Source organism: Coregonus clupeaformis, unplaced genomic scaffold, assembly GCF_020615455.1.
Source record: "Coregonus clupeaformis isolate EN_2021a unplaced genomic scaffold, ASM2061545v1 scaf0600, whole genome shotgun sequence".
NCBI classification, from domain to species: Eukaryota; Metazoa; Chordata; class Actinopteri; order Salmoniformes; family Salmonidae; genus Coregonus; species Coregonus clupeaformis.
The window spans coordinates 105,001-127,854 of record NW_025534055.1 but is presented as its reverse complement, the minus strand read 5'-3'; the positions used below and the strand labels follow the sequence as shown (position 1 = coordinate 127,854).

The following is a 22,854-nucleotide window of genomic DNA, read 5'->3' as shown; positions in this document are numbered from 1 at the left end:
ACCATACTGCTACACTCTATAAACAGACACCATTGTGCTACAGTCTAGAGACAGACACCATACTGCTACAGTCTATAAACAGACACCATACTGCTACACTCTATAAACAGACACCATACTGCTACACTCTATAAACAGACACCATACTGCTACAGTCTAGAGACAGACACCATACTGCTACAGTCTATAAACAGAGACCATACTGCTACACTCTATAAACAGACACCATACTGCTACACTCTATAAACAGACACCATACTGCTACAGTCTAGAGACAGACACCATACTGCTACAGTCTATAAACAGACACCATACTGCTACAGTCTAGAGACAGACACCATACTGCTACAGTCTATAAACAGACACCATACTGCTACACTCTATAAACAGACACCATACTGCTACACTCTATAAACAGACACCATACTGCTACACTCTATAAACAGACACCATACTGCTACACTCTATAAACAGACACCATACTGCTACAGTCTATAAACAGACACCATACTGCTACACTCTATAAACAGACACCATACTGCTACACTCTATAAACAGACACCATACTGCTACACTCTATAAACAGACACCATACTGCTACACTCTATAAACAGACACCATACTGCTACAGTCTATAAACAGACACCATACTGCTACAGTCTATAAACAGACACCATACTGCTACACTCTATAAACAGACACCATACTGCTACACTCTATAAACAGACACCATACTGCTACACTCTATAAACAGACACCATACTGCTACAGTCTATAAACAGACACCATACTGCTACAGTCTATAAACAGACACCATACTGCTACACTCTATAAACAGACACCATACTGCTACAGTCTATAAACAGACACCATACTGCTACACTCTATAAACAGACACCATACTGCTACAGTCTATAAACAGACACCATACTGCTACAGTCTATAAACAGACACCATACTGCTACACTCTATAAACAGACACCATACTGCTACAGTCTATAAACAGACACCATACTGCTACACTCTATAAACAGACACCATACTGCTACAGTCTATAAACAGACACCATACTGCTACAGTCTATAAACAGACACCATACTGCTACACTCTATAAACAGACACCATACTGCTACACTCTATAAACAGACACCATACTGCTCCACTCTATAAACAGACACCATACTGCTACAGTCTATAAACACACACCATACTGCTACAGTCTATAAACAGACACCATACTGCTCCACTCTATGAACAGACACCATACTGCTACAGTCTAGCTACAGACACCATACTGCTACAGTCTATAAACAGACACCATACTGCTACACTCTATAAACAGACACCATACTGCTACAGTCTATAAACAGTACAGATTAGTGAGATGCGTTTCATAGTTTTGGAGAAATATTGCATTTATTCCAAATCCATAAAGTAGTGCATCCATACTATACAGAAAGCAGGAAACATCGGTACAAAAGTGACAGTCACTTGAGTGCGAGGTGTGCATTGCTAATTAAACAAACAACAAAAAGCCTTAATGCATTGGATTAATGACAATAACCAATCAATTAAAAAAAAACTGTTATTCTATAAACTGATGGTACCGTATAGTAATGTAAACATATTTGCATAATAATGATATAATTCTAATTATTATAGAATTTTCTTATAGTAATTATATATATAGATGCAGAGGCCCTGGTCAAGCATTGGCTGAGGCCCAAATGGCACCTTATTCACTATATAGTGCACTATTTGTGACCAGGACCCATAGGGCTTCCCACAGGGCTCTGTCAAAAGCAGTGCACTACGTAGGGAATAGGGTGCCAATTGGGACGCATCCATTCTAAATCCACCATGCGTTATCTATGTATTGTATTTCAGGAGATCGTTGAATCGGGAAAGTTAATAAAACATGATGAATAAAAAACACAAATGAATAGCCATGGAATCGGATGATAGAGATCCCTTTAGATGAATTAATATCTGAAGAGGAAGCTGCTATTTCTGTATGGAAACCGTTCAGGCTAATTTCATCCGGTATGTATTTACAGAGGTCTTGCCAATTATACCTACTAGAACATTGATAAGAACAACGTGGTTGTCGTGTTCTAAATCACATGGATGGATTCTAATCGCCTCACCAGGCAAGAACGGGATCTCTGATTGGTTGGTTGTTGTTTTCTTGGACAAGAAGGCTCTGTGTCATGGCAATCTGATTGGTTGAGACACGATAGCACAATAACCGGGATTGGTTATGACAGGAACCTGATTTATGTGATTGGTAATTGGTTGTGACTCACACCCGGCGACTCTGATTAGTTCTTGGTTCTGACTCACACCCGGCGACTCCGATTGGTGACTGTTGATTGGTTGTTGGTGTCTACAGTATAAACAGTATGATTGTGTAATTGATTTATTTCGAATTTTCAACACAAAGCCAACGAGTCCATTTGGTGGTGATGGACTGACAACACTGATTGGTGATTGGTCGAGAGGTGGTGGCAGCCGGCGGCGTCTGCAAGCCCTGATTGGTTTTGGGTTATGACAGGAAGCCAATGACGGGCTGCAGGAAGAGGCCGAGGGTTCCGAGGATGCACACCGTCACAAACACCCACAGGAAGATCCTGTCTATCACCATGGCAACATACTTCCAATCATCCTCCACCTAAGAGGGAGGGAGGGAGGGAGGGAGGGAGGGAGGGAGGGAGGGAGGGAGGGAGGGAGGGAGGGAGGGAGGGAGGGAGGGAGGGAGGGAGGGAGGGAGGGAGGGAATGATACAGCGATGAAAAGAAGAAAAAAGAAGTGGAGACAGAAAAGAGAGAAGTAATGTGTAAATGGAGGGGGGGGATAGATGAACAGATAGGGGGAGGAGAGAAGGAGAACAGATGGGGGGAGGAGAGAAGGAGAACAGATAGGGGGAGGAGAGAAGGAGAACAGATAGGGGGAGGAGAGAAGGAGAACAACCAGTTTGATGGAAGGTGGGATGTAGTTTGGGGGGGACATGATTTTGGACCATGAAGGAAGGAGGAGGGTAAAAAGTGAGGAAGAGAAATAGAGGATGAGAAGAAAAAAAGAGAAAACAGAGTTGACTACTTGTGGAAGCGTTCCCGTACTATAACTGACTGATAGAACATTACTATGGTAATGGTATTCATCAGTGTCAGAATCAAACACACACACACACACACACCAGAGTGTCAGAAGCAGACAGGCAGCCTGACAAAGCTGATTGAGAAGAGAAGTACTTTACATATCAAAGACATCTTTCCCCCCCAAGGGGAGAGTTCAACCTCTGTGTTTACAGAAGACAACACAAAGAACAAGGGACTTATTTTTTCGCTAAAGTCTTGTAGCTATTTTCTCTTGTATCGTACAGCGAGATAACTTTTTAAAAGTCATTACGGATGTGAAACAGTGTTCCACCCAACAATGCTCCACTTGGTTGATATTATAAACAAGGGAGTATCAACTAACATTGGGCGAGTTTCCCGAGAAGCAGAGTAGTGAACAAGGTGTTTGTTATGATGACTCGGGACGAGATAAAACTATTCCTTCAATGTACGCTAACAGAGCTTTGTATAGGCTAACGGTACACACCTTCTTGGCCTTGGTTAAAGCTAAAGCTATTTATTGTTAGCCGAAGCTAATGCTATTTGTTGTTTGCCTAAGTTAAATCTATTTCTATATTATGCGCTAACGAAGCTAACATATGCTGTAGGCTAATGCTTGCCCACCCAGTCACATCATTGTCCTTGCGTGACCTTGTCATTAGCGGAAGCTGAAGATATTTGTTGTTAGCCGAAGTTAAACCTATTTCTCCATTGTACGCTAACAAAGCTAATGCTAGCAGCTAATGGTAGCCCGCCCACTCACCCCTGGCATTTTTGAAGCAAAAGCGATTTGTTTTTAGTCAAAGCTGAACCTATATCCCCATTGTGCGCTAACAAAGCTAACATATACACCAACTCTAGCCCACCCTATAACCTATTTGGCCTTGTTCTTTTGCTGTATTGTAAGTCACTCTGAATAAAAGCATTTGCTAAATGACCGACAAAATGGCGCTCACCTCTTTGGCCTGATAAAGCTAAAGCTAGTTGGTGTTAACCCAAAGTTAAACCTACTGTATTTCTCCATTGAACTCCAACAAAGGTAATTTGCAGGCCCACCCACTCACCTCTTTGGCCTCGTTGAAGCTAAAGCTATTTATTGTTAATTAAGCTAAAACTAATGTATTTCTAAAATTGCACGCTAACACTAGCTTGCCACTCACCTCTTTGGCCTTGTTGCGGCTCCTCATATTCTCGGCGATGTACTTGACGCTCTCGATGGCCTGTTTAATCTCCGGGGACAGGACGGAGTAGGCCACCACCGTGTTGATGCTCTGAGGACTTAGCTGGTGGCTCAGTTTCCCCGGATCCGCTGTCTCTGGGGTCTCCTTCCCATGTTGGCAGGGGCAAGGGCACTTCTTACCCCCTCTTTCTCCACATCCTCTGTCAGTCAGTTTGTTGTCTGCGAACTCCAGGCAGTTCCCGCCCTGCTGGGAATTGAAGAAAATGGAATGGAATAGAATAGAATGCAATGGAATAGAGTAGGAGAGATTAGAATAGAATATAATGGAATGGAATAGAGTAGAATAGAAAGGAATGGAATGGAATGGAATGGAATGGAATGGAATAGAGTAGAATAGAATGGAGTAGGATGGAATTGAATGGAATGGAAGAAAAATATAATATAATGGAATAGAATGGAATAGAATAGAATAGAGTATAATATCACAGAATGGAATAGAATGGAATAGAGTAGAATAGAATGGAATAGAATGGAATAGAATGGAGTAGAATAGAATGGAATAGAGTATAATAGAATAGAATGGAATAGAGTAGAATATAATAGAATGGAATAGAGTATAACAGAATAGAATGGAATAGAGTAGAACAGAATGGAATAGAATAGAATAGAATAGAATAGAACAGAATAGAGTATGATAGAGTATAATGGAATAGAGTATAATAGAACAGAGTATAATAGAGTATAATATAATATAATATAATATAATATAGTATAGTAGAGTATAATATAATATAATGGAATAGAATAGAGTATAATAGAATAGAATGGACTATAGTATAATATTGTATCATGGAATAGCGTATAACAGAGTATAATGGAATAGAGTATAATAGAGTATAATAGAATAGAGTATAATAGAGTAGAATATAATAGAATGGAATATAGTATAATAGAATAGAGTATAACAGAATAGAATATAACAGAATAGAATAGAATATAATATAGTATAATAGAGTATAATGGAGTATAATAGAGTATAATAGAGTATAATAGAGTATAATAGAGTATAATAGAATAGAATGGCATGAGGATGATAAACATTCAGCTCCAAACAGTCTTTTTCAGAGTAAGGATGCAAAATTATGGTAACTTTCCCCAAATTCCCAAGGATTCCAGAAATCCCAGTTGAAGGATTCCTGGATTTCCTGTTTATTTGATCCTGATTCCAGGAAAGTCACCAGATTTTTGCAACCTTAAACCAGAGTCCAAAGTCTTACTCAGTGTTTTTAATCTCCCCCACATGTTAACCTCTACCATTATGAGAATACATTTTAACCTCAACCGTTATGGGAATACATGTTACCTCTACCACTATGAGAATACATGTTAACCTCTACCACAATGAGAATACATGTTAACCTCTACCATTATGGGAATACATGTTAACCTCTACCATTGTGAGAATACATGTTAACCTCTACCATTATGGGAATACATGTATAGCTGGCCTTAGATCAGGGACTACGTGGAGCAACAGAAAGGAACATTGATAATTGAATGAATTAACCTGTTCAGTCATCTATTGATCAATTAATCAATCCCTCCCTCCCTCCCACCAATCAACCCACCCACACATCAACCCACCCACCCACCCACCCACCAACCCAACCAACCACCCAATCGACCCACCGTCATACTATTTCCTGTTTATTTGATCCTGATTCCAGGAAAGTCACCAGATTTTTGCAACCTTAAACCAGAGTCCAAAGTCTTACTCAGTGTTTTTAATCTCCCCCACATGTTAACCTCTACCATTATGAGAATACATTTTAACCTCAACCGTTATGGGAATACATGTTACCTCTACCACTATGAGAATACATGTTAACCTCTACCACAATGAGAATACATGTTAACCTCTACCATTATGGGAATACATGTTAACCTCTACCATTGTGAGAATACATGTTAACCTCTACCATTATGGGAATACATGTTAACCTCTACCACTATGAGAATACATGTAAAGCTCTATCACTATGAGAATACATGTTAACCTCTACCATTATGGGAATACATGTTAACCTCTACCACTATGAGAATACATGTAAAGCTCTATCACTATGATAATACATGTATAGCTGGCCTTAGATCAGGGACTACGTGGAGCAACAGAAAGGAACATTGATAATTGAATGAATTAACCTGTTCAGTCATCTATTGATCAATTAATCAATCCCTCCCTCCCTCCCACCAATCAACCCACCCACACATCAACCCACCCACCCACCCACCCACCAACCCAACCAACCACCCAATCGACCCACCGTCAGACTATTCTTCCTCTTCTTTCCTCCTTTCCCTCCTCCCCCTGCTCCTCCTCCTCCTCCTCCTCCTCCTCCTCCCCCTGCTCCTCTCTCCTCCCCGCTGTCTGAACAGAGGGCCTTGCCGTCCTGGTCTATGGGCCGTCTCATCAGCATGATTCTGGGTAGCACCCTGACGGACACAGAACAGTTAACAATAATTCAGTGCATTATAAATATAATAAATTAGTAGTATTGTATGGGTATTGGTATTGTATTGCATTGTATTGTATAGTATAGGCAGTACCCCGAGGAACAACAAACACAGAAAACAAAAGAAATAAGTACTTTAATGTATCGTAAATAGAATATACACTGAGTACAAAACAGTAAGAACACCTTCCTAATATTAAGTTGGTCTAAGAGTTGGGCTAAGAGTTGGGCTAAGAGTTGGGATAAGAGTTGGGATAAGAGTTGGGATAAGAGTTGGTTTAAGAGTTAGTCTAAGAGTTGGGCTAGGAGTTGGGCTAAGAGTTGGGCTAAGAGTTGGGCTAAGAGTTGGTCTAAGAGTTGGGCTAAGAGTTGGGCTAAGAGTTGGGCTAGGAGTTGGTCTAAGAGTTGGTCTAAGAGTTGGGCTAAGAGTTGGGCTAAGAGTTGAGCCCATACTCTCTCTTTACCTGAGGAAGACGGACCTGACCCAGCCTGGCATGGTGTGGGTCATTGGTGTACGGTAGTGGACGTTCAGGACGAACACGGTGATGACGATGGAGAGGGTGACGAAGATCATAGTGAAGAGGAGGTACTCCCCGATGAGGGGGATGACCAGGGACGTGGACGGGATGGTCTCAGTGATCACCAGGAGGAACACAGTGAGGGAGAGGAGGACCGAGATACAGAGGGTCACCTGTTGGGAAAGGAGAGAGAGAGAGAGAGAGAGAGAGAGAGAGAGAGAGAGAGAGAGAGAGAGAGAGAGAGAGAGAGAGAGAGAGAGAGAGAGAGAGAGAGAGAGAGAGAGACAGAGAGACAGAGAGACAGATGAACGCTGTAAGAGACTCAGCATGTGTTGTTATTGTCCTAGGAGGAAGCAATTGTTTCATTCCATTGCATGTACATTACAGACACATAAGCCAACAACACCATCATCACCCAGAAAGAACGTTGGTTGGTTCAGTCCGAGCTTTCACACCAATCACATCGCAGCTAACATTGTCAAACATTTCACATGGTGGCTCATTCTGAACACACAACAAATTGACTGCAGTGCCCAATTATGGTACACACCCCTTATTTACTGGGTGCTGGGCAAAAAATATATATTATAATTATAATATAATAATAAATATAATAAAACTAGTATAATTATATAATATATAATATGTCTCATTTAACAGACACTTTTATCCATAGCAATTTACAGCAGTGTATATGAAGTAGGGTCTGCACACTCAGTTTCTCCAACACATGCCTTTGTGTTGGTGGAATTGAGTTGGCGGACCCTACTTCATTACTATAGCAACATGTTATAACATTATTACAGTGCCTATAGGAAGTATTCATCCCCCTTGGACTTTTTCCACATTTTGTTGTGTTTCAACCTGGAATTCAAATGCATTTCATTGGGATTTTTTTGTCACTGACTTTGACAGGAAGTACTTTTTATTGTCAAAATCAAAAGAGAATTCTACAAATGTTAATGATCAATGAAAAATTGAAAAATTATATTCAAATAAGTAGAACAATTTGTAATTTTGGAAAATTACATAATTATTCAGACAATTTCTAGAACTTCTTCATTTTATAATGTTTTGCAATCAATAATTTGTATTTTGTTTAATTTCTTTGACTGCAGAATGTATAAAATATAAAATGTCCGTTTCCACATACTATATCCTGTAGATGCTGGTTTGATGCTGGTGATAATGGATAACAGATTGTAACACACCAACATGACAACGTTCACCACCACAAAGATGTTCAACACAGTCAACACAACAAGATGTGGCAAAGTCCAAGGGGTGTGGACACTTCCTGAAAGGCACCGCACCTTCTCTCCGCAGTCGGAGGGCAGGTAGAAGACCAGGACTGTTAAAAAAGAGATGAGGAGACATGGGATGATGAGGTTGATGGTGTAGAAGAGAGGCAGGCGTCTGATGTAGAAGGAGTAGGTGATGTCTGGGTAGATCTCCTCGCAACAGTTGTACTTGATGTCGTGCTTGTAGCCCGGAGCATCGATGATCTCCCACTCGCCGCTCTCCCAGAAGTCTTTGAGGTTGACCTGAGGTAGGCGATATCGGGTTTATTGAGGGCTTGATTCTGGGTAGTTATTTCATAAACATGCATTAATCTTGGTTGGATTACACAATTTTGGACTACGGAGTCAGTAACTGAGACTCTTAGATTAAAGCTTTTACCATAGTCAAGAATTGAACCCCGCCCATAATTCCTTTCTAGCTCTATACCACAAAATGGTGTATCAGGATAATGGACTTGATGTGCAAATATTCTTCTAACCTTTGACCCAATGAGCACCAGGTCGATCTTGGCCTTGTCGTAGGTCCAGGAGCCGAACTTCATGGAGCAGTTCTGGTAGTCGAAGGGGAAGTAGGTGATGTCCATTGGGCAGGAGGACTTAAAGATGGCGGGGGGAACCCAGGTGACTGTACCGTCAAACTTCAACAGAGCTTTGGTCTTATCTTCAACCAGGAAGTCTCCCACCGCACTGTCAGGGGTCGGGGGGGGACAGGAAAGGGCAGGTATGGGGAAGGTGAGAGGGTAATAAAGAGAGAAGTAAACAAGGGAAGAGAGGAGGATAGTATCCTGACACTATGAGAAGAGAAAGCTGTCTTTTGTGATAAGGGTATTTTCATTTTGTTGCTTTGCAATGTATATTGGAATAAAAACAAATTAAATTAAAAGGATATGATATTAATAGAAAATTAAATCCATAGAAAATGGAAATCGTTCATATAAATGTCAGTAAAATGTATCTTCAAACACATAGTTTAGCTCTTAGCACCTACTTTAGTACTTGGTCCTGTGTGGCTCAGTTGGTATGAGTCTCTTCACACACATAGTTTAGCTCTTAGCACCTACTTTAGTACTTGGTCCTGTGTGGCTCAGTTGGTACGAGCATGGCACTCACAACACCAATTTTGTCGGTTCAATATCAACATTGATCTGATACACATACTAAAAATCTCTGCATTTCCCGAATAAAGTTTCTGCTAAGTGACATGGCAAAATCACTTGTTATAGAGCACTATGTCATGACTCACTTGTTATACAGCACTATGTCAGGTCTCCAGATCTTGTTGGATGGAACTCTGATGAACTCAATCCCATCAAACTCTACTGGGGCCCAGCTCAGTTTGTAGTCGTTCCAGATCTGAAACACAAACACAGCATGAATGAGTGTGTGTGTGTGTGTGTGTGTGTCTGTGTGTGTTAGCCATGTAGTTTCATGCTAGGCTAGCTTTCCCATTTGATTCCTATGAGAGCTTTAGTTGTTAGTTTGCCTTTCTCTTTCAACTCATTTACATTTACATCATTTAGCAGACGCTCTTATCCAGAGCCACTTACAAATTGGTGCATTCACCTTATAGCCAGTGGGATAACCACTTTACAACGTTTTTTTTTATTTTTTTTGGGGGGGGTGGGGTAAGGGGGGGGTAGAAGGATTACTTTATCCTATCCCAGGTATTCCTTAAAGAGGTGGGGTTTCAAGTGTCTCCGGAAGGTGGTGAGTGACTCCTCTGTCCTGGCGTCGTGAGGGAGCTTGTTCCACCATTGGGGTGCCAGAGCAGCGAACAGTTTTGACTGGGCTGAGCGGGAACTGTGCTTCCACAGAGGTAGGGGGGCCAGCAGGCCAGATGTGGATGAACGCAATGCCCTCGTTTGGGTGTAGGGACTGATCAGAGCCTGAAAGTACGGAGGTGCCGTTCCCCTCACAGCTCCGTAGGCAAGCACCATGGTCTTGTATCAGATGCGAGCTTCAACTGGAAGCCAGTGGAGTGTGCGGAGGAGCTGGGTGACGTGAGAGAACTTGGGAAGGTTGAACACCAGACGGGCTGCGGCATTCTGGATGAGTTACTCATAATATTATCATAAAAGAGACAGAACTCTTTTCACATTTCTACATTTAACATTTACATCAACTGAGTCCTGTCAGTAAATAATTGTGTTATTTCATTAATAATGAATGTATACACTGAGTGTACAAAACATTAGGAACACCTTCCTAATATTGAGTTGCCCTTAGAACAGCCTCACTTTGTCAGGGCATGCACTCCACAGGGATGCTGGCCCATTTTCACTCCAACGCTTCCCACAGTTGTGTCAAAGTTGGCTGGGATGTCCCTTGGGTGGTGGACCATTCTTGATTCACACACGAGAAACTGCTGAGCGTGAAAAACCCAGTAGTGTTGCAATTCTTGACACAAACCGGTGAGCCTGGCAACTACGCCGTTCGAAGACACTTAAATCTTTTGTCTTGCCCATTCACCCTCTGAATGGCACACACACGATCCATGTCTCAATTGTATCAAAGGCTTAAAAATCTCCTCCGCTTCATCTACACTGATTGAAGTGGATTTAACAAACAACATCAATAAGGGATCATAGCTTTCACCTGGATTCACCTGTTCAGTCTATGTCATGGAAAGAGCAGGTGTTCCTAATGTTTTGTACACTCAGTGTATGTCTGACAGAGAGTTCAATATTGAAATTATACCTAAAATGCAAACTTACAAAATTAGGAGTTTTGGACAGGTAGAGACACAGTTTCAAATTGTTGACATGTAAGTGTACTGAAGGACTGGGAGTGTATGTTACTCTCTGTAAGAGTTTAAACATGTTAACTCTAACGTGCATGCTTGGCTGATCACATTGATATGTGAGAGAGAGAGAGTGAGAGAGAGCAAGACAGAGAGAGAGAGAGAGAGAGAGGTACAGAGAGAGATCTTTATATTATATTTTGTTAGCCCAGTAGCGGTATACTCAAGGTTAAAATGTGTATATCACCCTCCTGTTCTACAGAGACAGATGGAAAGAGGTAGAAAGAGGTAGAGAGGCATAAGCTGGCACTCTTCACACATCCACTTAAAAAGAGAGGGATGATTTCTCTGAAATATTCTCTAATCCCCATCACATGAGTTTCAGCTGGAGAGAGAGAGAAAAAAAGAGAGAGAACGTCTCAGCAGTTATGACTGCCAAGAAAAAGGGAGAGAGGGAAAAGGAGGGAGAGAGATGGAGGGAGAGAGATGGAGGGAGATAAAGAGGGAGAATGAAGGTGGAGATGGAAGACAGAGAAGACAGTGAAGGTGGAGATGGAAGACAGAGAAGACAGTGAAGGTGGAGATGGAAGACAGAGAAGACAGTAAAGGTAGAGATGGAAGACAGAGAAGACAGTGAAGATGGAGATGGAAGACAGAGAAGACAGTGAAGGTGGAGATGGAAGACAGAGAAGAGAGGGAAAATGGAGATGAAGACAGAGAAGACAGTGAAGATGGAGATGGAAGACAGAGAAGACAGTGAAGGTGGAGATGGAAGACAGAGAAGACAGTGAAGGCAGAGATGGAAGACAGAGAAGAGAGGGAAAATGGAGATGAAGACAGAGAAGACAGTGAAGGTGGAGATGGAAGACAGAGAAGACAGTGAAGATGGAGATGGAAGACAGAGAAGACTGTGTAGGTGGAGATGGAAGACAGAGAAGACAGTGTAGGTAAAGATGGAAGACAGAGAAGACAGTGTAGGTGGAGATGGAAAGAGAGAGCATGAAACAGAGAGAGAGAGCGAGAGAGAAAGAGAGAGAGAGCAAGAGAGAGAGAGATTTTACACGTTTAAATAATTACAGAGGAATTTGCGTCAACAGCAACTTGGGGAAAATTCTCTGCAGTATCATAAACAGCAGACTACATCATTTCCTTGATGACTACAACGTCCTAAGCAGAAGCCTGATTGGATTTTTTTATTATTATCGTACAACAGACCACATTTACACCCTCCAGACTCTAATGGACAAACAAGTTAACCAAAACAAAGGCAAAATCTTCTCGTGTTCTATAGACTTAAATAAAGCATTTAATTCAATTTGTCACAAAATATCTTTTTTACAAAGTAATAGAAAGTGGTATTGGAGGGAAAACATTATGTTATTAAATCAATGTACACTAAAAACAAATGTGCAGTTAAAATCGGCAACAAGCAAACAGACTTCTTCTCTCAGGGACGTGGAGTGAAACAGGGCTGCCCAATAAGTCCAACACTATTTAACATCTACATTAATGAATTGGCAAAAACATTAGAAGAATCAACAGCACCTGGTCTCACCCTATACAACACTGAAATCAAGTGTCTGCTGTACGCAGATGACCTGGTGCTACTGTCTCCCACTAAGGAGGGGTTACAGCAGCATCTAGATCATCAGCACAGGTTCTGTCAGACCTGGGCTCTGAACGTTAATCTAAAAAAAACGAATATAATGATATTCCAAAAAAGGTCAGGAAATCAGGATGACAAATATAAATTCTATTTGGACACAGTTCTATTAGAACACACCAAAAATTACACATATCTAGGACTAAATATCAGCAACACAGGTAGCTTTCACATGGCTGTGAATGAGCTGAGAGACAAAGCAAGAAGAGCATTCTATGCCATTAAAAGGAATATTAAAATCAAAATTCCAATTAGAATCTGGCTCAACATTTTCCAATCAGTTATAGAACCAATTGCTCTATGTAGCAGCGAAGTATGGGGTCCGCTCTCTAATACTGAATTTACCAAATGGACAAACATCCAATCGAAATACTGCATGCAGAGTTTTGCAAGACTGTATTGCAAGTGCAAAGAAAAACTCCAAATATCGCATGTAGAGCAGAATTGGGCCAATACCCCCTCCTTATTCGAATAGAAAAAAGAGCCATCAAATTTGACAACCATCTAAAAACAAGTGATCCCAAAACATTCCATCACACAGCTCTACTATGTCAAGAGATGAAAGATAAGAGTCCCCTCAGCCAGCTGGTTCTGAGGCTCAGTTCATTAACCCAAACCAACCTCATAGAGCCTCAGGACAGCACTCAGAAAATATGGCCCAACCAAATCATCACAAAGCAAAAAGAAAAATATATCACCTATTGGAAAGACACCACAAAAAATCAAAGTAAACTTCAATGCTATTTGGCTCTAAACAGACAGTACATGGTGGCAGACTATCTGAACACTGTGACTGATAGAAAACTGAGGAAAACAATGACTAGGTACAGACTCAGTGAGCACAGTCTGGCTATAGAGACCGGTCGTCACAGGCAAACCTGGCTGCCCAGAGAGGACAGGCTGTGCTCACTCTGCCCCCGGGGAGAGGTAGGGACAGAGATGCATTTCTTATTAGACTGTGACAAATACTCAGACCTAAGAGAATCTTTCTTTCCCAAAAGTATCATTCAGTACAAAGAATTAGAAACTATAAAAGAGGAAGAAAAAATCTAATATTTATTGGGTGAAAAGCCTAAATGTGCAAATGTGCACTGGACATCCAGTGAAAAGTGTAATGTCATGTCAATAATATTTCCTGTTTTGTTTTGGCTTTCATACCATGTAAGTGTCTTCTCAGTCATGTTGAGATTGGTCGACTACTATTGCTTTAATGTATTGTTATTCTCATTAATATTGTTGTTGTAGTTGCTGTTAATGGTGATCCCATTTCCACAACTACTATTATTATTATTGCTGTTGGTCCCACCATTTTTGTTATATCTATACTTTGACAATATAAGTTATTTAACTTGCCATGTCAATAACGTCTATTGAATTGAATTGAATTGAAGTGAGTGAGAGAGAGAGATAGAGAGAGAGAGAGAGAGAGAAAGAAACAGAGAGAGAAAGAGAGAAGACTAATTCACTGCTCAGTCAAGTATGCAATAGTTCCAGAGAAACCACCTAGCTATCTAGAGGTCAATAGTTCATGTAGTTCCAGAGAAGCCACCTAGCTATCTAGAGGTCAATAGTTCATGTAGTTCCAGAGAAGCCACCTAGCTATCTAGAGGTCAATAGTTCATGTAGTTCCAGAGAAGCCACCTAGCTATCTAGAGGTCAATAGTTCATGTAGTTCCAGAGAAGCCACCTAGCTATCTAGAGGTCAATAGTTCATGTAATTCCAGAGAAGCCACCTAGCTATCTAGAGGTCAATAGTTCATGTAGTTCCAGAGAAGCCACGTAGCTATCTAGAGGTCAATAGTTCATGTAGTTCCAGAGAAGCCACGTAGCTATCTAGAGGTCAATAGTTCATGTAGTTCCAGAGAAGCCACCTAGCTATCTAGAGGTCAATAGTTCATGTAGTTCCAGAGAAGCCACCTAGCTATCTAGAGGTCAATAGTTCATGTAGTTCCAGAGAAGCCACCTAGCTATCTAGAGGTCAATAGTTCATGTAGTTCCAGAGAAGCCACCTAGCTATCTAGAGGTCAATAGATCATGTAGTTCCAGAGAAGCCACCTAGCTGTCTAGAGGTCAATAGTTCATGTAGTTCCAGAGAAGCCACCTAGCTTTCTAGAGGTCAATAGTTCATGTAATTCCAGAGAAGCCACCTAGCTATCTAGAGGTCAATAGTTCATGTAATTCCAGAGAAACCACCTAGCTATCTAGAGGTCAATAGATCATGTAGTTCCAGAGAAGCCACCTAGCTATCTAGAGGTCAATAGTTCATGTAATTCCAGAGAAACCACCTAGCTATCTAGAGGTCAATAGTTCATGTAGTTCCAGAGAAGCCACCTAGCTATCTAGAGGTCAATAGTTCATGTAGTTCCAGAGAAGCCACCTAGCTATCTAGAGGTCAATAGTTCATGTAGTTCCAGAGAAGCCACCTAGCTATCTAGAGGTCAATAGTTCATGTAGTTCCAGAGAAGCCACCTAGCTATCTAGAGGTCAATAGATCATGTAGTTCCAGAGAAGCCACCTAGCTATCTAGAGGTCAATAGTTCATGTAGTTCCAGAGAAGCCACCTAGCTATCTAGAGGTCAATAGTTCATGTAATTCCAGAGAAACCACCTAGCTATCTAGAGGTCAATAGTTCATGTAGTTCCAGAGAAGCCACCTAGCTATCTAGAGGTCAATAGTTCATGTAGTTCCAGAGAAGCCACCTAGCTATCTAGAGGTCAATAGTTCATGTAGTTCCAGAGAAGCCACCTAGCTATCTAGAGGTCAATAGTTCATGTAGTTCCAGAGAAGCCACCTAGCTATCTAGAGGTCAATAGTTCATGTAGTTCCAGAGAAGCCACCTAGCTATCTAGAGGTCAATAGTTCATGTAGTTCCAGAGAAGCCACCTAGCTATCTAGAGGTCAATAGTTCATGTAGTTCCAGAGAAGCCACCTAGCTATCTAGAGGTCAATAGTTCATGTAGTTCCAGAGAAGCCACCTAGCTATCTAGAGGTCAATAGTTCATGTAGTTCCAGAGAAGCCACCTAGCTATCTAGAGGTCAATAGTTCATGTAGTTCCAGAGAAGCCACCTAGCTTTCTAGAGGTCAATAGTTCATGTAGTTCCAGAGAAACCACCTAGCTATCTAGAGGTCAATAGTTCATGTAGTTCCAGAGAAGCCACCTAGCTATCTAGAGGTCAATAGTTCATGTAGTTCCAGAGAAACCACCTAGCTATCTAGAGGTCAATAGTTCATGTAATTCCAGAGAAGCCACCTAGCTATCTAGAGGTCAATAGTTCATGTAGTTCCAGAGAAGCCACCTAGCTATCTAGAGGTCAATAGTTCATGTAGTTCCAGAGAAGCCACCTAGCTATCTAGAGGTCAACAGTTAATGACAGCGGGCCATAGACCCTCCAGAGGCTCTGTTCATTGTAGCATGGCCACAGTGAAGCATATTGATTAAGGACTGGATGAATGTCTCTACACAGATGGACACACACACACAGAGGGACACACACACACACACACGGAGGCACACACACACACACAGAGGGACACACACACACACAAAGGCACACACACACACAGAGGGACACACACACACACGGAGGCACACACACACACAGAGGGACACACACACACACACACACAAAGGGACACACACATACACATACACTCATATGCTTGGAGGCACTCGTGCACACATGTAGACACACACACACACGCATGAAAGCGTGCACGCACGCACACACACACACAATGAAAGCAAGGGTCCCACATTTATATTGATGTTAGACATTAACAAAATCAGACAGCTCCCTCCCTCCCTGCCTCATCCCATCCCCTAGTATGCCTCTGAGGGAACATATTAGTCATCAATAAGATCATTGTTGTGTGTGTGTGTGTGTGTACTTACGTGTCTCAGCCACAGATTTGTCTCCATGATCTGATTCACTTCATCCTACAGACAAGAAACAGATCATAGGTTAGCCTGCAGCAGTGTGTGTCTGTGTGTGTGTGTGTGTGTGAGTGTGTGTGAGCTTGTGTGTGTGTTTGTGCAATGACCATGTGTGTGTGTGTGTTAGTCCTATTTGTGCCGTACACAGCCGCCGCAGTCAGAAAACCAGTCAAAACAAACTGAGTACCCTTATTAAATGTCACCTCTAACAAGAAAAAGAAACAGGGAGGAGAAGGGGATTGTGTCCCAAATAGCACCCTATTCCCTACATAGTGCACTACTTAACTACTACCCATAGCGCTCTGGTCAAAAGTAGTGCACTATGTAGGGAATAGGGTGCCATTTGGGACACAATCCCCTTCTCCACCCTGTTTCTTCTCCCCGTTGATCATTGATCGGCCATTTTGAATATGGACATAAACCACACGCCAGTTTTTAAACTTGGGGAAGCTTTTTAAAGGTCAGTTGAGAGAAATAGAATGTGCTTCATAAAAAGGCTAGTGACTGTGATGACGTCACGTTGTGTAACATTGATAACCCGGTTTCTCATCGTCACCAAACGGCTCACGTTGTGTTGCATTGTGTTCACGTCTATTGACTGATAACCCGGTTTCTCGTCGTCACCAAACGGCTCACGTTGTGTTGCATTGTGTTCACGTCTATTGACTGAAGAAGAATTACTCCCTTTTCTACTCAACAGCATTTTGAACCAACAGTCAAACAATGATTATCGCCAAATCCACGGATTTTGGCTTAACATTGCTCTCTACTGACCTGGGTGTCAGTCTGTTTGTGATACCATTCTGCTCCTTGCCACTCCATGTGTTTGTGTGATGTGATGAACATGCCAAGAGTGGTATGAAGGCTCAAACAGATCTGGGACCAGGCTAGCTCTCTACAAGAGTCAAGGTCAATTCCATCCAGTTTAGGAATTGACCTGCACTTTTTATGTAACCTTTATTGAACCAGGTCAAAAGACCTCTTTACCAAGGGAGACCTGGCTGCTGGAACTGGGATATAATTAGAATTGGAACTGGGATATAATTAGAATTGGAGCTGGGATATAATTAGAATTGGAACTGGGATATAATTAGAATTGGAACTGGGATATAATTAGAATTGGAACTGGGATATAATTAGAATTGGAACTGGGATATAATTAGAATTGTAACCGGGGTAGAATTAGAATTGTAACTGGGGTACAATTAAAATGTAACTGGCGTAGAATTTGAATTGGAACTGGGGTAGGATAAGAATTGGAACTGGGGTAGGATTAGAATTGGAACTGGGGTAGGATTAGAATTGGAACTGGGGTAGGATTAGAATTTGAACTGGGATAGAATTGGAATTGGAACTGGGGTAGATTAGAAATGCATAGAATTGGAATTGAAGTGAGTGAGAATTGGAATGGAATCGAGCTTCTCCTTTCCCTCCCATTCTTAAGGCTTAGTTTGACTGACAGGCCTGAATGATTGAAAGCTGCAGTAAAAGTATTCAGGTGGAGGTCAGTGACCCTGTTCCCCTCAATACACTGACTAATCTGACCTCACATACACACACAGGCACACACACGCACACACACAAACACACACACGGACCTAAGATCACCTGCTGACAGTGCTGACGTGTCACTCATTCATAATCAGCATAGCAGTAAACTGCTCGCCTGCATATTTGCCTTAATCCAAGCGTTACCTTGACAATAGGTTTATAACCTGACTGTCTCATTCACTTTGGACCTTTGTTATCTTTCCAAGGTGGAATTCTTTCTCTATTCTGTTCTTTCTTTATGTGGAAGAAATCTAATCTGACTAAAGCAGGGGCATTATCCACAGAGCAGATGAGTGCACGTACGTACGCACGCACGCGCACACACACACACTCACTCAGCTGAGTGGGCACTTTTAGTGAGATTAGATTCTGACCACATTACTCTCGCTCATCAGAGAAAAGCTAATGGAATTTGTCTGTGTGTGTGTGTGTATCTGTGCTCGGTTCATGGTGTGTTTCTGTGTGTGTATGCTCAGGTACGTGTGTGTGCATTCACGCTTGTTGGTGTGTATGTGTGTGTGCGTGCGTGCCTGTGTGTGTACGTGTGTGTGTGTGTGTGTATCTGTGCTCGGTTCATGGTGTTGGTGTGTATGTGTGTGTGTGTGCGTGCCTGTGTGTGCATGTGTGTGTGTGTGCGTGCCTGTGTGTGTATGTGTGTGTGTGTGCGTGCTTGTGTGTGTATGTGTGTGTGTGTGTGTGCCTGTGTGTGTACTTGTGTGTGTGTCTTACCACTTTGACGAGCTGTGACATGGATACCTCAAACTCCACGGTGACGGGGTCTGAGACGTTCTCCACCGGCCTGATAAACTGGTTGTACCTCCGGAACAGCCTCCTGAACAACCTGTCCTCCCCCTTAGAGGAGAAGCAGTCTGGAGGGAGGATGGGGGAGTAGGAAAGAAATGGAGGAGGAGAGGGGGAGGGGAGAGGGGGAGAGGAGAGGGGGAGGGGTTGAGGAGAGAGAAGAAAAACAGAATCAGTATCCAGACCCTTTTCTATTTCTATGACCTGGTGTCACCTGCTGTTAGCAAACTGAAATATTACAATTCACAAGAGTAATTGTTGTTCCTTTGATTGTACTTAGGTTACCAACACAGCAGCTGAATCCAGAATCAGACTGTTTCACAAACAGAGGTGAATGTTAACCTGTTTAAAGGTCTTACGCACTTCGGCTACGGAGAGCGTGATCACACAGTCACCTAGAACAGCTGGTGTTCTCATACATGGTTCAGTGTTGGTCACCTCGAAGCGAGCATAGAAGGCATTTAGCTCATCTGGTAGGCTCGCGCGGCTTGGTTTCCCTTTGTAATCCGTGACAGTTTGCAAGCCGTGTCACATCTGACGAGCGTCAGAGCCGGTGTAGTAGGATTCGATCTTAGTCCTGTATTGACGTTTTCTCTGTTTGATGGCTCATCGGAGGTCGTAGCGGGATTTCTTATAAGCGTCTGGATTATTGTCCCGCTTCTTGAAAGCGGCAGCTCTAGCCTTTAGCTCAGTGCGGATGTTGCCTGTAATCCATAGCTTCTGGTTGGGATATGTACGTACAGTCACTGTAGGGATGACATCATCGATACACTTATTAAATGTATTAATGAAGCAGGTTACTCCTCAATGCCATCGGATGAATCCCGAAACATATTCCAGTCTGTGCTAGCGAAACAGTCCTGTAGCTTAGCATCCGCTTCATCGGACCACTTCCTTATTGAGCGCATCACTGGTACTTCCCGTTTGAGTTTTTGCTTGTAAGCAGGAATCAGGAGGTTGGAGTTATGGTCAGATTTGCCAAATGGAGAGCGAGTGAGAGCTTTGTATGCATCGCTGTGAAATGAGTAAATGTGATCTAGAGCTTTGTCTCCTCTAGTTGCACAGGTGACATGCTGGTAAAATGAGGTAAAACAGATTTCAGTTTCCCATTTTCTTGTTTGCTTATGGCCATATACAGCTCGTTGAGTACGGTCTTGGTGCCAGCATCGGTTTGTGGTGTTATACAGTGTCTGAATACTTATGTAAATAAGGTATTTCTGTTTTCTATTTTTAATAGATTTGCTAAAATTTCTAAAAACCTGTTTTTGCTTTGTCGTTACTGTCAAGGCGTCAGTGTAATGCGGTAGGACGAAGTCAGGCGCAGGACACAGAGCTAATCGGAAAACGTACTTTACTTGTAGGTAACTTAATGAACATACCTCCACGCAGGGAGAAACAAACCCGCTCACATACGACAACCAAAACATGAGCAAACACGCACAACACACAGTGTGAGCCATAGGGTTAAATAGGGAAGACATAACTACATGATGGGAAACAGGTGAGACCAATACAGACAAAACAAGTCGAACATAGAAACATGGATCGGTAGCAGCTAGTATTCCGGTGACGACGAACGCCGAAGCCTGCCCGAGCAAGGAGTAGGGGCAGCCTCGGCTGAATTTGTGACAGTTACGGGGTATTGTGTGTAGATTGATGAGGAAAAAAATGTATTTGATCAATTTTAGAATAAGGCTGTAACGTATCAAAATGTGGAAAAAGTCAAGGGGTCTGAATCCACTGTATATTATCCATGTCCTTGTTCAGCCATGACTCAGAGAAACATAGGATACTGCAGTTCTTCAGGTCCCGTTGATAGGATAGTCTCAAACTGAGCTCGTCCAGTTTGTTCTCCAGGGATTGTACGTTGGCCAATAGAACAGAGGGTAGTGGTTTATTTACTCACACCAGTCTTTTCCTTTGCGTCTCAGGGATCAGGGCCTGGTCCGGGGTGAGCAGTTTGTCTTGCGCCTCCGACTCGTTGAAGTAGAAATCTTCATCCAAATTGAGGTTAGTGATCGCTGTTCTGATGTCCAGAAGCTCTTTTCGTTCATAGGAAATGATGGCGGAAACATTATGTACAAAAAACTGTAAGATCAGCACAATTTTTTTTTTTAAATTGCTGATAAAACGGCAGCTATCCAATGCAGCGCCATCCTACATCAATCTATGACGTGGGTGTGTAAAAGAGACAGGGGGAGAGATGGATTGAGAGTTTGAGACAGAGAGAGCAAAAGAGAGATGGACAGAGAGAGAGAGAGAGAGAGAGAGAGAGAGAGAGAGAGAGAGAGAGAGAGAGAGAGAGAGAGAGAGAGCAAGAGCGAGAGCGAGGGGGAAAGAGAGATTGAGAGAGTGGTCGCTAAAGCTTTTAGCGTGTTCCTCTGGGTCCCAGCACCAATATAACATGTGTTGCGGCAGACATTTCAAGTGTTCCAAACATAGACGGGGCCAGTTCAAAGGTCATTGATAGTAACCTCTCTCTCTCCCTACCATCGTCACGGCAGCTCCACATATCGAGCCAGACAGAAAATGGACTGGGCCACAGACACACAAGCTCAGAAAGACACACGCACACTATTTAAGAAGACGGCCGCCAGTCTCTAGCATTCCTCTGGAGGGCTGCACACACATACACACACAAAAACACACATACAAACACACACGTCTCATGGGGAGCAGAAGGGTTGAGAGAAGCGGAAGGGGAAACACTCCTAGACAGTACAGCATGTGCTGTCCTCTTCTCTAGCCTCTAACTCTGTGTGTGTGTGTGTCTCTCTCTCTCTCTCTCTCTCTCTCTCTCTCTCTCTCTCTCTGTGTGTGTGTGTGTGTCTGCATCTGTGCCTCTCTCTCTCTCTCTCTCTCTCTCTCTCTCTCTCTCTCTCTCTCTCTCTCTCTCTCTCTCTCTCTCTCTCTCTCTCTCTCTCTCTCTCTCTCTCTCTCTCTCTCTCTCTCTCTCTCTCTCTGTGTGTGTGTCCTGTTCTCTCCTCTAGCCCTCAGTGACAGACTGGCCATTCTCTATCTGACTGCAGCCTTACTCACAGGAACAGGATATATAGTTGTTCCAAAGTTCAGATTTGTTTAAGGTTAAGTGTAGGTATTAACTCCAAATGGTTAAGGTAAGTGTTAAAACTAAACTATCGAAAACAACTTTTTATCGTTGGATTCAAACTTGCAACCTTTGGATTCAGAGGCAGATGCTTACACCCATCCACCATCCACGTCCACAATGCCCTAGCAAAACCAAAAATAATTTGTGCGTTTTACATAGAATCAATTAAATTTGAGTCTTGTCAAATGCGAGTATGAATGAAATAATGGATGTTGTAAACGAGAGAATGCTACAAAAGTTGTTGTTTTTTCCTCCACACTACGCTTCACTCACACTGCTGTCCTTTGATATATATATATATATAACAATAATATGATTTAAAATACCGGGCCCTACTTCAGGTCAGAGAGAGAGAGGGGGAGAGAGGGGGGGGGGAGTAGAGTGGGCAGAGAGAGAGGAAACTCAGAAAGAGAGAGATGACTAG

At 42.4% G+C, this 22,854-nt stretch overlaps 1 protein-coding gene across 1 annotated transcript in view; it reads right to left on the bottom strand.

Moving 5' to 3' along the window:
* Positions 1–1,397: 1,397 nt before the first annotated feature.
* The window catches only part of LOC121564294 (neuronal acetylcholine receptor subunit alpha-3-like), a 28,814-nt gene continuing 7,357 nt past the window's right edge, over positions 1,398–22,854 (bottom strand). Inside the window, exons 3-11 of the mRNA XM_045216082.1 lie at positions 19,250–19,389; positions 16,928–16,972; positions 9,875–9,984; positions 9,111–9,318; positions 8,644–8,874; positions 7,277–7,503; positions 6,624–6,792; positions 4,277–4,543; positions 1,398–2,671 (exon numbers count right to left, since the gene is read on the bottom strand). Of these exons, the coding sequence (XP_045072017.1) occupies positions 2,546–2,671; positions 4,277–4,543; positions 6,624–6,792; positions 7,277–7,503; positions 8,644–8,874; positions 9,111–9,318; positions 9,875–9,984; positions 16,928–16,972; positions 19,250–19,389 (1,523 nt within the window). The 3' untranslated portion in view covers positions 1,398–2,545. The remainder of the gene's footprint in view (positions 2,672–4,276; positions 4,544–6,623; positions 6,793–7,276; positions 7,504–8,643; positions 8,875–9,110; positions 9,319–9,874; positions 9,985–16,927; positions 16,973–19,249; positions 19,390–22,854) is intronic.